The sequence below is a fragment of the Sceloporus occidentalis genome, unplaced genomic scaffold (assembly GCF_023333645.1).
Source record: "Sceloporus occidentalis isolate IW3139 unplaced genomic scaffold, rSceOcc1.0.p SCAF_10, whole genome shotgun sequence".
In the NCBI taxonomy this organism is placed as follows: Eukaryota; Metazoa; Chordata; class Lepidosauria; order Squamata; family Phrynosomatidae; genus Sceloporus; species Sceloporus occidentalis.
In genome coordinates, this window is record NW_028316990.1 from 13,765,236 (window position 1) to 13,779,040 (window position 13,805).

Consider the following 13,805-nt stretch of genomic DNA (forward strand, 5'->3'; position numbering starts at 1 on the left):
GTATTAGAAATCAGAGAGATCTTCATCATGAGACTGAATTATTAGATCTGCAGAGGAAGGTTTTATTTGTTTTACATAGGTGTTTTTTTCTTCCTAAGGTAGCCACAGTGCTCCAATTATTGGGCATGATACACTATAGTTAAGAAAATTTAAGTCTAATTTCAACAGGAGACTGATGCATTGTGTCTAAATTGTCTACGGTAAAAATCAATTACTTATCCGTAGCTTGACTGTATACTGTTATGTAACAGTGCAACACAATGCTATGTAAACAAAAGACTTGTTTTTCCTCAGGCTACCTCCATTTTTCAATTACACAAAATAGACAAGGCAGTTGGCCAAATGTCTCATGTTTGTCTTACATGCATGATGCCATTGTAACTTGTTGTGCCTTTTGTTGAAGAATAAAATAAAAGTTTGATTCATACCAACATTGTACATAGGCCAGAATGTAAATTGGGAGAGAGGTTGTTCCCTCTCTGGTTTGTGGAGGTGAAGTATAACAAGATGTTTGAAATGGATATTAAAACCTTTCCCTAAGTGAGTTGTACTGAGCAATTCGTTTGACTTTTTTCCATGAAAAGTCTTATTTCGTCTTACGTGGATATTCATCCTCTTTGTGCCTATACATAGATTGGTGTTCACAGCTTTAACGTGTAAATTATGGCCTGTGTGACTGTTGAGTGTCCATACTCCTTTTAGTAGTACCCAAGAAAAAGCAAGCATACATTGCTTGTATACACCTAGATGTGTAGTGTTTATACTAGGCAAGTTTACATCAGGCTTTAAGACTATGCATTGAAAGTTAGAACACAAGCATCCATCAACCCAAGTTGAAATCATAATATGCTGTAAATATGAGAGCCACACACTAAGAGCATAGATTTATTAATGTTATTCCTTCCATCATTTGGCACAGGCCCAAGGCACATAAGAAAATTAGATGAACTCAGGTACTTAGTAGAAAAATATACTTATCCTCCTTCAGGAACACACTGGAGCTCTACTTTTTGTACAGTACGTTATTCTGTGCAGAGAAATCTTGACAGACCATCCAAAATAGATTAACAATAAAAAACCAAAGTTTTGTATACAAATATTACATAAAAATCAATGTAAATTGACCAAAGTTAACTGTGCTCTTCAAGTTACAATTCTACCCCTTTTTAGAAGTGGAAAATTAAGAATAAAATTCCTAAATTCGATACCCCATTTCTAAAAGTGCACAACGGGCTCATTTAGGAGGTTCTCTAAGGGGAGGGGGAGAATAAAATGTTTAATACATTCCAGATGATACAGAAGTACTCCCTTTTACTAGACTCAGTGAATTTAGTAGCACTGTTTTCTTGTGCATGAATATTTGCTATTTTATCTTGAACGGTAGCAGGCTATAGCCTTGAATTTCAGAATCTTAGCATTGGCAACATAACAAAATTTAAGCTTTCTTAGTATATATATATGAAATCTGCTTCTTTGCAGAAAATTCTGTTAAATTAGGCTCCAGGTCTAAGACAAAATGCATCAAGCAGTTATTGTAACCTCCAACACTGCAATAAAGCCAATGGAAATAAAACTGACTGTGCAATCTTGCATCAGGGTTTATATACATCTCCCAATTCTGGAGTGCCCCAAATCCTTCTGAGAATTAGCAGCACAAAACTTGTAATCACTGCTTTTTCAAACTATAAGATTTAAGCCCATAGAAATTCTGTGGGTTTTCGACATATCCTCATACGTTACTGCTGAAACTGACTTGGCGGGTGCAAGAATACAGAAATGTCTACATATTTAACCATATCTCCTGATGAGGTTTGTTGATATAGATTAACTTCTTGGATTGTGTGAATTTATCTGCAAGTAAAATGATTTAATTCTCCAAAAGTGCAAACTCCATTTGGATTGGAGACTCCTGATCCTCCTGATCCAGTTTTGAAAGCCTTGATCTTAAGCATCTTTTAATACTTCAGTGCTGAGTGGAAAGAGTACGAAGCTGCTGTTGCCCCTCCGAACAAGTTTTCTTGTCTGTGGTTTCTGAAAATATCAATCAGAGCAGCCTTCTAGTGAAGAAACACTTTCATCTCTGGATCTGGATAGATCATAGATGTCACTGACGTCTGTAGCTGAAAGGGCCACATTAACAGTGTGTCTTCGATGCATTAGTTTACTTCTAATGGGTGTTGCTGCTTCTTCAGTGTTGTCATCTTCCCTGGTGGGTTTGCTGCTGTTGCTGGCATCAAGGCTGTGAGTTTGACTTTGCTCCAGAGGATCCACAGGCTTCAGTTTGCTCTTATCAAAGCTCTTAATAGCTAACTTAGGGGGGACAGAAGAACATGAGTTAGGTGTTTGGGTTAACTAGCAGCTAAAAAATCCAAAGCAAATGAAATCATGAATCGACAGAGGTATTGTAGACCAACCAGCCTACATGCTGCTTTACGTAGGAAATCCAGTACTAGAAGATACTTTCTTCCTACCTGGTGAAGCAATTCATCATCAAAGTTAGGTACGCTTTTATCTCTCGTTATAGTCTTCCGCAGGTCTTCTGATCTAAAGAAAAAACATGAACAAGATGGAAATAAAACATTACATTTTTAATACATCTCTTTTGCTACACTAGTGCCTTCCAGCCAGCCACTAGGTGGCAATATGTCAAAAGACAAAAGGTGCCAGTTTGTATTCCTTCGTTTTTAATCCTGGGTCTTGGGAGCCAGTCTGGTGTAGTGGTTTGAGTGACCTGGGGATCAGTCAGAAATGACTGAAGGCATCATCAGACGTTTCTCCAACCAGCTAATGGGGAAGGAGGGGGCTAATTTGGTATTTTTTTATCCCCAACAACATAAAACAAATGTTTTATGCTCTTAGAGTTTTCAAATTAAGTCAAATATGGCCAAGACAAAATGGAGACTTCTCATTATTGATGAGTTCATGCTCCAAAACACACTACAGAAATAATCAGTTTGAGAGAAAGAAAGGCAGAGACACCAGTAGTTGCAGCCCATCTTGTTTCCCGTACAACATGGTTCCTCTTCATCTATCGCTGAAGGATTTTCTGCAGAAGCAGCCACTGCCATACTTTCAACACTGGAACCCTGTATAGTGTCTTTTTTTTTTATTTGCTCCTTAGGACAGCATAATCAGCGGTTAGAGATTTAGAACTTACTTGTTAAATCGATTGATTGACTGGACAAGTTGAAGGCGCCGGGTGACAAGATCATCGGCTATCTCAGGAGACTTAAAGCTGACTGCAGGTTTAAGTAACAAAAACCATTTAATTGGCATTCTTCTTCAGTAATCAAGTCCACATAATCCTGAATTAAGAATTAAAGTTGTCATAAAATATGTTTTTAAAAGAATGTGTCCAAGTTGTAGACAAAGAGATGGCAACACAGGGTTCATAACTGAAGCAAGTCTTAAAAGATGCTGAAAGGGAATCAATCAACAGTTGGATGAAATATCAAGAATGAGGGAGGAATTAACTGGCAAAATGAACAGTACCAGATGTTTGTAGGGGACCATCATGTTTGAATGCTGACTTTTATAGAGAACTAAAACTCCTCACAATGAGAGGGAAGAGCAGAGATGAAGTAGGTTTCAACCCTCTGCCAGCTCAACATTTTACCATATTCAAGTGAAAATAGTTACAAATACAGAAACTGGTTTCTTTGTCACCTCCCTGTGTAGACCAAACTAGTACATTTGCATCACTAACCTCAGCATCTACAACACAGGCAGATATAAGCTGAGCAGAGGTCAATGTAGAAAGTGGGGTTCCTCGCCTATGGTTCTCCTCCATTCAAAGCTGGCCTTTGTTTAGGCATGTACATGTTTATGCAGAGTAAAGCACATCCAACTGAGCAACTAATTCTTCCCCCTTAAAGTTGTGCTTTGCTGGATCCAACCAAAGTCCCCTAGTGTGGCATTACTTCCAAGAAGCCAGCAATCACTTAAGTGGTCCAGTTAAAACTGGCTAGTGATCTGCCAGTAGACAGTAATCTACCTGCTACCCAGCCCTGCCCTGAGGTATCTGATATAATCTCCCAGCTACCCCCACCATGCTCTCTAACCGAAAACAACACATATAGGAAGACAACATTTATTTTAGCACAGCAAGGAAAACAGCATCCCAGCTCTATCCAGCTACCATAGTTCTTCTACTTGCTTGATACGATAGGCCTTGTTCTTGATTTGCATCTGCTCATCAAAATGCAGCACTCACTTTTTCTCCTGATCTTTCCAGACATGTGAGTTTTGTAATTGGTCTCTCTTCCTTCTGATGAGATTGCTGCGGCATGTAGCAGCTTGAGAATAGCTGAATTCTTTAAACAGGGTGGAAGAAAGGAGATAAAAGTGAGGTTTAGTTCTCATTAAAAATTGATGACTAAATTTCTATTTATGTTGTACAGGTCACTTGAGTAGGAATATTTTCAGATTTAAAATAGGAACCAATCACCCCACATTTAAATCTTTGACACCTAAGACACACAGGAAGGTCAATGGTAGAGCACATTACAACTCCTAGCAGCTCCAGGGAATTGCTGGGAAAGGTTCTCCTACCTGAAACCTTAAAAAGTCAGCATAGACCAGCTGGGCTACCTGCAACCCTAAGGTGCAGCTCTTGGACTAATTTCTAAAGAGCTTTGCAAGTAATTGGTTCAGATATCTGCAGGAGCAGCCCACTGTGTGACCAGAAAGAAGGGAGAGAATGAGTTAGCAAAGAAAGAGAGGAAGAGAGAGAGGTGGCAGAAAGAGAGAAAAAGACTGAGCTCACTTACTTTTGGCCCTGCAGTCTGCTAGCTTCAATGATACCCACCGCCAACATGCAGACTGTGACACAGTACCCTTCAGAGAATGTGACCCTCAACAGAAAAATAGTTGCCCATCCCTGGAGCAGAGATGGTATACCATTCTGAGCCAGACAGACCAATGATCTGATTTTGGGCAGCTTCCTATCTACCAGTGTTTGCCTACTAAGCATCATGCTAAAATTGGGAGGTTTATTGCCACCCCAAGTTAGATTCAGCATGTCATAATTCTGGGAACCAACATGGCACTTACAGGCTCAGCATAGTCAAGAGGTGTGCATTGTCTGTTGTTCCTAATGTGCGTTGATGCTCCATATTGCAACAGCAGCTGCACCAAGGCTTCATAACTCCCAATCACAGCTTTATGGAGGGATGTATTGCCTTCATTATTGGAAAGGTTAACCAAGGCCCCATGCTGGAAAAGGGAATGAAAGAGAAGAAGGTCATATGCATATGGCAATACTGAAGGGAAGCAAAACACATTTATTTTTCCAATAACAATTAGGGCTACAGACTTGAGTTGGCAAATCATGCAAAAATGCTTGCAGAACTACTACTATCTATTTCACACTTACAGTTCTTTGCTTTCAACACCTAGCATTCACATTAAGGAAGGGGGAGATTAGCTGATCTGGATCTGTGAAAAATGCAAGAGCTGTTTTTTTGGGGAAGGGGGGAATTGCCATTCTGAGGTTAGATTTTTCAGATGTCCCTTTATGCCATCTCAGTCTCTCTTAAATGGATCTGACAAACACAATATAGTTCACAACTAAAAGAAAAAATATATATTTTTTTTAAAAAAATGTGTACCTGAAGATCCCTCACCTGTAACAAAAAAGCCACTATCTCCCGATAGTCGTTCAAGCAAGCGTACATCAAGGGCGTATTTCCATGAATGTCCTTTTTATTTTGTTTAGCATTGTTCTCTATCAGACACTTTACTACCTTTTGAATGAAAAACAGAAGTATTACCATTTCAGTTTGAAGGAGAATCAACACAAAACAGAGAATTTAAAAGTTTTTGACTTCACACTCTAGTTAATAATTTAACCAGTAGAATACAGTCCAATGCACTTAAACACATGGCTTAGGTTAGAGGCTTTTGAGCTCTACTGTCTACAAAAAGGCTGTGGAACTACTGAAAATATCTGTAGTTCACTCTGTACTTGGTGGCTTTTTGTTTTCTGACAATACAGACAGACTATTTTGACCAGGCCCAGATTACCAAATAAACTAACAACATCCTGGTCCAGGATCTGCAGTTTTCATGATATACCTCTGGTACATTATACTATTTCCCCCCTACAAAATTATAATAAAAAGGTGCCTTTCCCAGTGGCCTAGAGCCCTTGGTTTTCTTATTACAGCTCTGGTTTTGAGTATTTTGGTACTGAAGGGGGGGAAGTGTCATTAAGATACAAATAATGTATGCAACTTGACATACCAATAAATAAATAAGTAAACTAGCTTGTTCACCAAGAACTTCATGACCATTTTCAAACCATATATGAAAACAAAACTCAGTTAGGTGGGAAGTCACAACTATTACCATTCATTCAGTGATATATGGGAATTATGATTTTATGAGTAATGTTAGTACAAAAACATTACTAAGGGTTCTATGTGGTGTGGTATGGACAGAGGTCAATGTGGGTGACACCATGGGTTACAGGGTGAAACCAAATCTAGTGATGCCACTGTTCCTTTATAGGCCATAATGCAGGAATGGCAACTGCAAACCTGTCCAAGCTTTTTGAACTCCAGTTCCCCAAATTATTCAGCTATATCTACAGGACGTTACAATCTGGAAGGCTACACAATTTCCATCCCCAGCTACAATGAGATGTCCCCAAATGAATGCCACTCCCAAAGTCTACCTGTGCTCTTCCTGTCTATCCAAAGCCTAGTCTGGTTGTAATTTTACACAGTGGCCAACTATATTTCATTCCTCTTCTAGTTCACTGACCTGTTAAAGAAAATGTACTTACCTCCAAGTGACCATTCTGGCAGGCTAGGTGAAGAGGCACTGTGTGGTTAGCATCTTTTGCCCCAACATCAGCCCCAAGTTTCAGCAAGAGCGTGACCAAGTCATCATGTCCATGGAGTGCAGCTATATGGAGTGGGGTCTGACCTTCTTGGTTAGTAACATTTACGCCAAAGCCATTACTGGGTACTCTGAAGAATTTCTGTTGGGAAAAATAAAAATTAACCCAAGGGAAATCCAGAACCACACTTTCTCAGCTCCTCACTTATAAAATAAAGAACATGCAGACAACCATTGAGCACCAGCTACTGGTCAGGAACAGACAGAGAATGTGAACACATTATTACAAATTCAACCAATGCAAGGCACAGGGATGTAGAAAAAGAGGCAACACAGAGATCAAGAGCAACGGTCTCGTCTAACTAGCACAGGTACAAAAATTCCTTCAACCTGAGGGCAACCAAATGCTAGTGTCCACTGCTTGAAAGAACAAGGCAATTCAGGAATGTTAAATTCTGCCCTCCTGTCCAAAGTTTTACAGCCCAGCTCCCTCTCTTCACTCAGTAAAATGAACTTCTTGACTTACTGCTACTCAATCCTTGCAAAAGCCTGATTAGCCAGGACTTCATCCCATCAGGTCATGAACTCTATTATGGATGAGGACATATTTAAGAGCTGTTCCGAATTAATCACAGAGCTCTTGCAAACAGAGAGGGAGGGAGAGTGTTGGCTCAAGACATCAGGATGCCTGTAGGAGAAGGCAAGATGTTGTCCATTCCCCATAGAGAAGCCAGGTAGGTTGGCAGCTAAAACATACGTTAGCTGTGGCAATGAAGAGGGATTATCACCACAACTGGGGTAGCAAGCTAATTTGGAGAGCCCAGGAATGTTTCTGGACCTCTATCTTCCAACAGAGAAAGTGCCAATGAGCGCAAGATGAACAGCTAGGAAACTGAGAGTTGCCTTTCAGCATCTACCACCTGAGGCAATTGTTTGACTCTGCCTACTGGCAAGGTTGGCACTAAGATAGGGTGAATCAGGTAAGATAATTGACCAACCTTTTGTGCAAGACCACATTTGGAACACTGACACAAAGGATGACAAAACTCCAGTTTCTCTGCACTGCCAGCTTCTTCAGTGTCTTCAAGATCATCTTCCACCCATTCCAAAAGATAACGTACCTAGAACAAAAACACAGGGTTCAGGCAGAGGGAGAGGAGACAAAAGAGCCATCCTTTTGTCATTTGAACCATAAGTCTTGTTCTCACTGGGATAAGACTATATCTGAGCTATATAAATTCTGAAGGTGGGTGAAGGCTCATATAATGGAATGAGGGAAAAGAACATCTCTGCACACTAGAGTGTCAGAGAAAAGGAAAAGGTACAATCTTTCTTCCTTGAAATCTAGTTTTCTATGTCAAGGGATTCTTTTCTATATAAAGTAGAGTATCCTTCAAATCATGGCAGACTCTACATGCAGTTTGAAGCAGTTTAGCCCAGACAGGGAGAAACTTTCTGCAGTTTTTTTCAGAAGAGGCAAGGTAATTGCTGAATTAAATGAGATGTACCAAAAGACCTAACAAGGCACACTCATGGCATCTCATTTCCTCCAAGTAAAATTGTAGGAAACTGAAAATTAGGGGAAAGAAAATGAAAACATTCTTGCTATCAGAACGAGTTTGTCTTGAAACTGTGAAGTAAATGAGAAATGACTTCCTGAGACTCTGATCCTCCTATTCTGAACAATGCCTCTAAGATCCATTTAGCCTGGATTGCTGAAGATTAAAAAACTAAAGCATATGCCCCAGAAGATGCCAACGTGATCCCTTCACTGTCACCATTTTTATTTTGTTAGCGCTTTGGGCGTTGGACTATGACTCTGAAAACCAGGGGTCAAATCCCAGCTCAGCCATATTAACCCACTGGCTGAGCTTGGGCAAGTCATACTCTCTCAGACTCAAAGGATGGCTGAAGAAACCCCTTCTAAAGAAACTTGCCAAGAAAACCCCATGATAGGGTCACCTTAAATCAGAAACAACTTAAAACCCCAGTTGAAGTTGGTCTATGTCAAAGCCTGCAGGATATGGTTTCTCGTCTTCTAGCCGACAAAGATAAATTTGTTACCTGGCGAGATGCTTTGTTTTCCATTGCTGTGAACAAGATTAGAAAGAAACACCTAGCAGAGATAGCTATAAACTGTAAAGGTGACAATTACATTTAAACATGTTTACTTATTATTTAAATTATTTTAACCTTTTAACTTTAATTTTTTTAATAGTTTTTGTAAACTGTTTTATGATTATAGGTGGGATGTATAATGTTTGAGGTAAGATGATTGATGCTTATATGTTTTGTTGTTATTTGGATATAGTCTGATGCAAAGGCCTTTGGCTAAAAGCAACAATTTTTTTACTCTCTGGGTTTAAAACCAAAAGGTAAGATACACAATGAATTCTAACAGTATGTAACTCCCAAATAGGCAGAGAAACAAGACTGATTTCTCCTTAAGTTTCTTATCCCCTCCTTTTCAACTCAACGTGTATTACATATACTTGAACAACAGTAAGTATTCACTCATGCAGGCTTCTCCAAATGGTTCACTGTAAAGTTTGAATTTGTGCCTTGACAATTTAATAATGCTATTGCCATCGTATCTGTTTCCAATGACAATGGATTAACAGGGGATTTTGGTCAAAAGGTTAAATGTGCTTTAAAATAGGTGCACATGTTAAGTAGCCCTTGAAGCCACTATAATCCCTTCTCATCAATTAATGCATGTCACTCTGTGTCTTCCTTATATTTCAGAGCAACAAGGAGTCCAAGAAAACCAGTATGCTAGAGAATGCTCCCTGGCTCTGCAGAATTTTTGACTCCTTGGAGTGCAAAACATCTCCTATTCTGATGTTTTTGGCCCACAAGTCACATCAGCCTCACCCAGTTTAACAAATGCTAGGGGATTGTAGGGACACATATTTTGGCAGCTGCTCAACCAAGCCATTCTTTTTGTGTCATTGTTGTCAATGTGTGCCTTCAAGTCATTTCTGATGTACAACAACCCTAAGACAAACCTTCACAAGGTTTTCTTAGCAAGATTTCTTCAGAAAGGAGTTGCCTTTTTCTTCTCCTGAGGCTGAGGTCATGCAGTGGGGATTTGAACCCTGGATTCCCACAGTCTTAAACCAATACTCAAACCAATACCAACCCTCTCTGTGTGTCATACAGGCTTCATGTAGACATCATGTCAAATCATATTTTGTCCTTCTAATCATACACCAAAGCAGGTTTTACATTTACTCAGCACTTCTGTTTTTAGGTACAGTGGTCTCCAGAGGGGAGCAACAGCTTCTAACAGTGTTTTATCAATTTAGACACCTTTGTTTGGCAAACCCCATGGATTCCAATTTCAGTTTACTCTATGGTTTTGGATTCCAACTTGTCAGATCAGTGGCGTAATATCTGAACAGAACCACAGTGTTGTGCAATCTTTTGTATTTTTTTAAAGGGAAAACTTCTATCCATCAAACATACAGCAGTATAATTTGCTTTACTGTTAACTGCCTTGTGCCAGAATTTTAAAGGCTTCTGATGAAAAGAATAAAATTGCTATGGCATTCTAAGTCATCATGGGAGACAGTAAATAATGCAAATTATAGGATGGGAACAGCCAAGTTGATATTGATGCATAGAAAGTAAGATATTAAAAATCAAAACACACTCAATTGCTTTTCATTTCTGTAAGGCTTTTTCTGCATTTGTTGGCGGCATAAAGTCTGCCATAACGTCTTGCTCAGATCTGATACTATTATTATAAAACCATAAAGATACAGTGCCTGGCTTCCATCTCCAGATCACCTCCCATCAACATTTTTGCTCCTGGATATGAAGGTCTAAGTAGGACGCAGGTGTCACTGTATCAATAATGAAAGGCACAGCTATTTTAAAACATGGGTTTTCCTCATCCCCTCCCCCCTTTGGGTGGATTGCAGCATTTAATTTCAATCAACTATGGATGTTTAATTTCAATTAACTCTTGGCTTCAGAAATGAAAGATGGGTGTTAATGAGTGCTGGACACTCTTCCCCTCACTCAGCCTTGTCTTCTAGCAATGGAGAGAAGACCAAAGCATATCCTCTTTGGATTCCCAGCCTTATGTGCGATATCAGCTTTCTCAGTCTGGTCTCCTCCAGATCCAATAGTGATCATAGGTGGGGATGATGAAAATTGTGATCAGGAGGACACCAGGTTGAGAAAGGCTCAGCTGTATCATGTACTACAACAGTTACAATTTGCTGAACTGGGGGAGTGGGGACGGACATTTCCAGATGTTATAACTCCCATCAGCATGGCAAATGAAAGGGGATAATGGGACCTATAGCCTAAAACTTCCCCAGTCCTGCTTTAAAGATTCAGCTACGTTGCCACCATCAAGGTGAGGTGTTTATAAGGTGAAATGCGACTTTATAAGACTGCAGCTTCCAGAATCCCCAGTCAGCATGGATACCAGCATCTTTGGGGATTTTGGAGGTTGTAGGCATTTCTGTGCACCTCCTGCCCAAGACAATAGGCAGCTGAAGCACAGGGATGCAATCCAGCCTGGACCCACAGGAGGAGAAAAAGAAGAATCTTGGGCACTTCTATTAAGAAATTAATAAGCATTGCTACTTGATTGCCTTTAAAATTGTACATTATTGTGCTTTAAAACTGTATGCTAACATTGTACACTCTATAAAGTCATCAACACATATGACTGCAAACACCATCAACAAAAGTTCAAAGAAATAACACAGGTTACAAAAACCTTACCATTTCCAAGTCTCCATCAGCAACTGCTCTTAAAAGTTTGTCTACCTATAAAATAAATAAAACCAGAAAGAAATTGAATTTCAGTCTCATTGTTTGTTGTTAACCACCTTCGAGTTGATCCCAACTCATGGTGACCCTGTGGATGAGACGTCTCCAAGACTCCTCCACTGCTCTGCTTACATCCTGTAAATTCATGCCCTTGAGCTCCCTAATAGTCTATCCATCTGGCATGTGGCCTTCCTCTCTTTCTTTCTCTTTACTGGACATGGTGGTGGTGAAGACAACTCTGGCTTAACTCTATTAAAGATGTAATTATTTGCTAATTTTCTTCCTGAAAGAAGCAATTAGTAATTTTAGCAATTTTCTTTCTCCTGTGAGAAAGTCTTTGAAAACGATGCTGTTCTTGAAGCCCATTCACAATTTGAGACTTATTTTGTACAAAATTTGTGTTTGGTTGATTTGGACAGAAAACAGCACTTTCTGCTCAGGAAACAGAGTAGAAAATGCTGTTTTCTCCATAAATCAGCCATGTGCAAATTTTACACAGAATTAAGTCCCCAACTGCTAAGATCCTCATCAGTCTAGGATTGTTCTCATCAGGCTTTCTTAACATTAAAAAAATATGTTTTTTATCACGTTTTGAATATTTTGGCATATTCTTTCCACCCCTAAATTCAATACAGTGAACGTGCAACAAAATGTTGTCTTATTCAATAAGAAAGAACTGCAACAAATTACAGGGAAATGGCACTGAAGTAAAGTTGGATTAAAGAATGAGGCCATGGGCTTCAGAAGCTGAAAGGCCTAAGCTGTTGGTAATCTTTTTTCCCTTACTTGAACTACATGCAGGGGCATAGGTTGGTCCCTTTAAGGAAAAGCAAAACAAAAGAAGTGGCTCTCAATCTGCAACTCAACAAGTGTTCACACTCTACACTTCTTATTTCTACAACAGCAGCTTACAGCCATATCTACACATAAAACAAACACCCCTAAATTCCCGAATGACAGAAAGAACTTTTAGGAAGGAAAAGCAGCTTTGCAGGAAGGCTTGAAAATCCCCTGCCTGCATCAGGGCCCTTGTAAATAAAAAAAGGAATTATTCCAAACCATGCATGACATATTCAATGTCATATTGTTTTAGAACAAACAGGGTAATCCTATGGGGCAGGAGAAGCTCTTTCTACTAAGGAATAATAGATTTGTTTTTTGTCCAGGATTTGTTTTTAAACCCTTTAACTTTCCCCTCCCAGTGATTCCAAAGGGAGCAAGTTAGCTTTTTCCTCCAGTGTCAGAGTACAGATAGTGAACTTTTCTGTATCTGCAACAAGGAAGTCTGCAGGCACCTTCTGAAAGGAGCAAATGGTCTCTCTAGTTTGTGAGTCTTCCTTATTAATAATCTTTGTTATCTTGACCATGTTCTGATGTTCCTTGACCACATGTGTCTTAGTATTCACCTGTGAAATGTTGGAAGGTATGATTTTATTGGATGGGTGCTTTGCTATTATGAGGGATAAAACAGGAATTGCTTTGACACTCTGGATTTCCGCCGCACTGCCAGTGCCGCAATGCTTCATCAGCTTACCTCTTTATGAATAGCTTTTGTTTCTTCTTGTCTCACTGCTGTTGCTGCTGACGCTATTGGAGAAGATAAACTGGTGACAGATGATACTTGGCTGATGGTGTCTTCACCACACTGAGAAGATCTAGCTAGGGGCTGACAGAACCAGCAAAGAAAAAAGGAGGCGGCATCAACATACTCTTAGTGCTTGGGCAGGTAAATATCTTTACACTAAGGAAAGGTTTGCAACAAGCACACTTGGTTTACCTGAGAAACACTCTTCCCTCTTTCAAATGTGAGATATTTCAGCTCCATTAAAGATAAAATCTTCAGGGGGAAAGATAAAATATTAATGAACAAACAGTTTTAAGTTGCTGATTGGAAGACAAAAATGACCTTAGCAAAGAGGAGACGAGATATAAAAGTAAATCAGAGAGCAACTCTGATTTATAATAGTGATCTTGTTTTCTATACATTTCAGAAGGAGAATCATGGCCTTCCTCTACTCAAGGCAAATGGAAATTATTTTTAAGAGGCCCTGGTTCTTTATCTTCTTATTAATTTTAAGCTGCTTTAAAAAAAATCTCAAGAGAATTTATATTTTAAAAACCTCCAAAGAACAGATAAAGAACTGAATGCACATCGCTGGGACATCTCAGAA

General features: G+C 39.4%; 1 protein-coding gene across 9 annotated transcripts in view; it reads right to left on the reverse strand.

Moving 5' to 3' along the window:
* Positions 1-816: 816 nt before the first annotated feature.
* ANKRD27 (ankyrin repeat domain 27) overlaps positions 817-13,805 on the reverse strand; it is a 43,357-nt gene continuing 30,368 nt past the window's right edge. For 4 of the 9 annotated variants that reach the window (XM_089540147.1, XM_089540151.1, XM_089540150.1 and 1 more), the window contains 11 exons: positions 13,412-13,471; positions 13,169-13,300; positions 11,587-11,631; positions 7,842-7,964; positions 6,788-6,985; positions 5,625-5,744; positions 5,053-5,214; positions 4,214-4,313; positions 3,158-3,239; positions 2,472-2,544; positions 817-2,310 (listed from right to left, as the gene is read on the reverse strand). In XM_089540147.1, coding sequence (XP_089396273.1) covers positions 2,041-2,310; positions 2,472-2,544; positions 3,158-3,239; positions 4,214-4,313; positions 5,053-5,214; positions 5,625-5,744; positions 6,788-6,985; positions 7,842-7,964; positions 11,587-11,631; positions 13,169-13,300; positions 13,412-13,471 — 1,365 coding nt within the window. In that variant the 3' untranslated portion in view covers positions 817-2,040. Of the gene's footprint in view, positions 2,311-2,471; positions 2,545-3,157; positions 3,306-4,138; positions 4,314-5,052; positions 5,215-5,624; positions 5,745-6,787; positions 6,986-7,841; positions 7,965-11,586; positions 11,632-13,168; positions 13,301-13,411; positions 13,472-13,805 lie in introns of those variants that run through there. The other 5 variants (XM_089540146.1, XM_089540152.1, XM_089540153.1 and 2 more) reach the window with 5 other exon arrangements.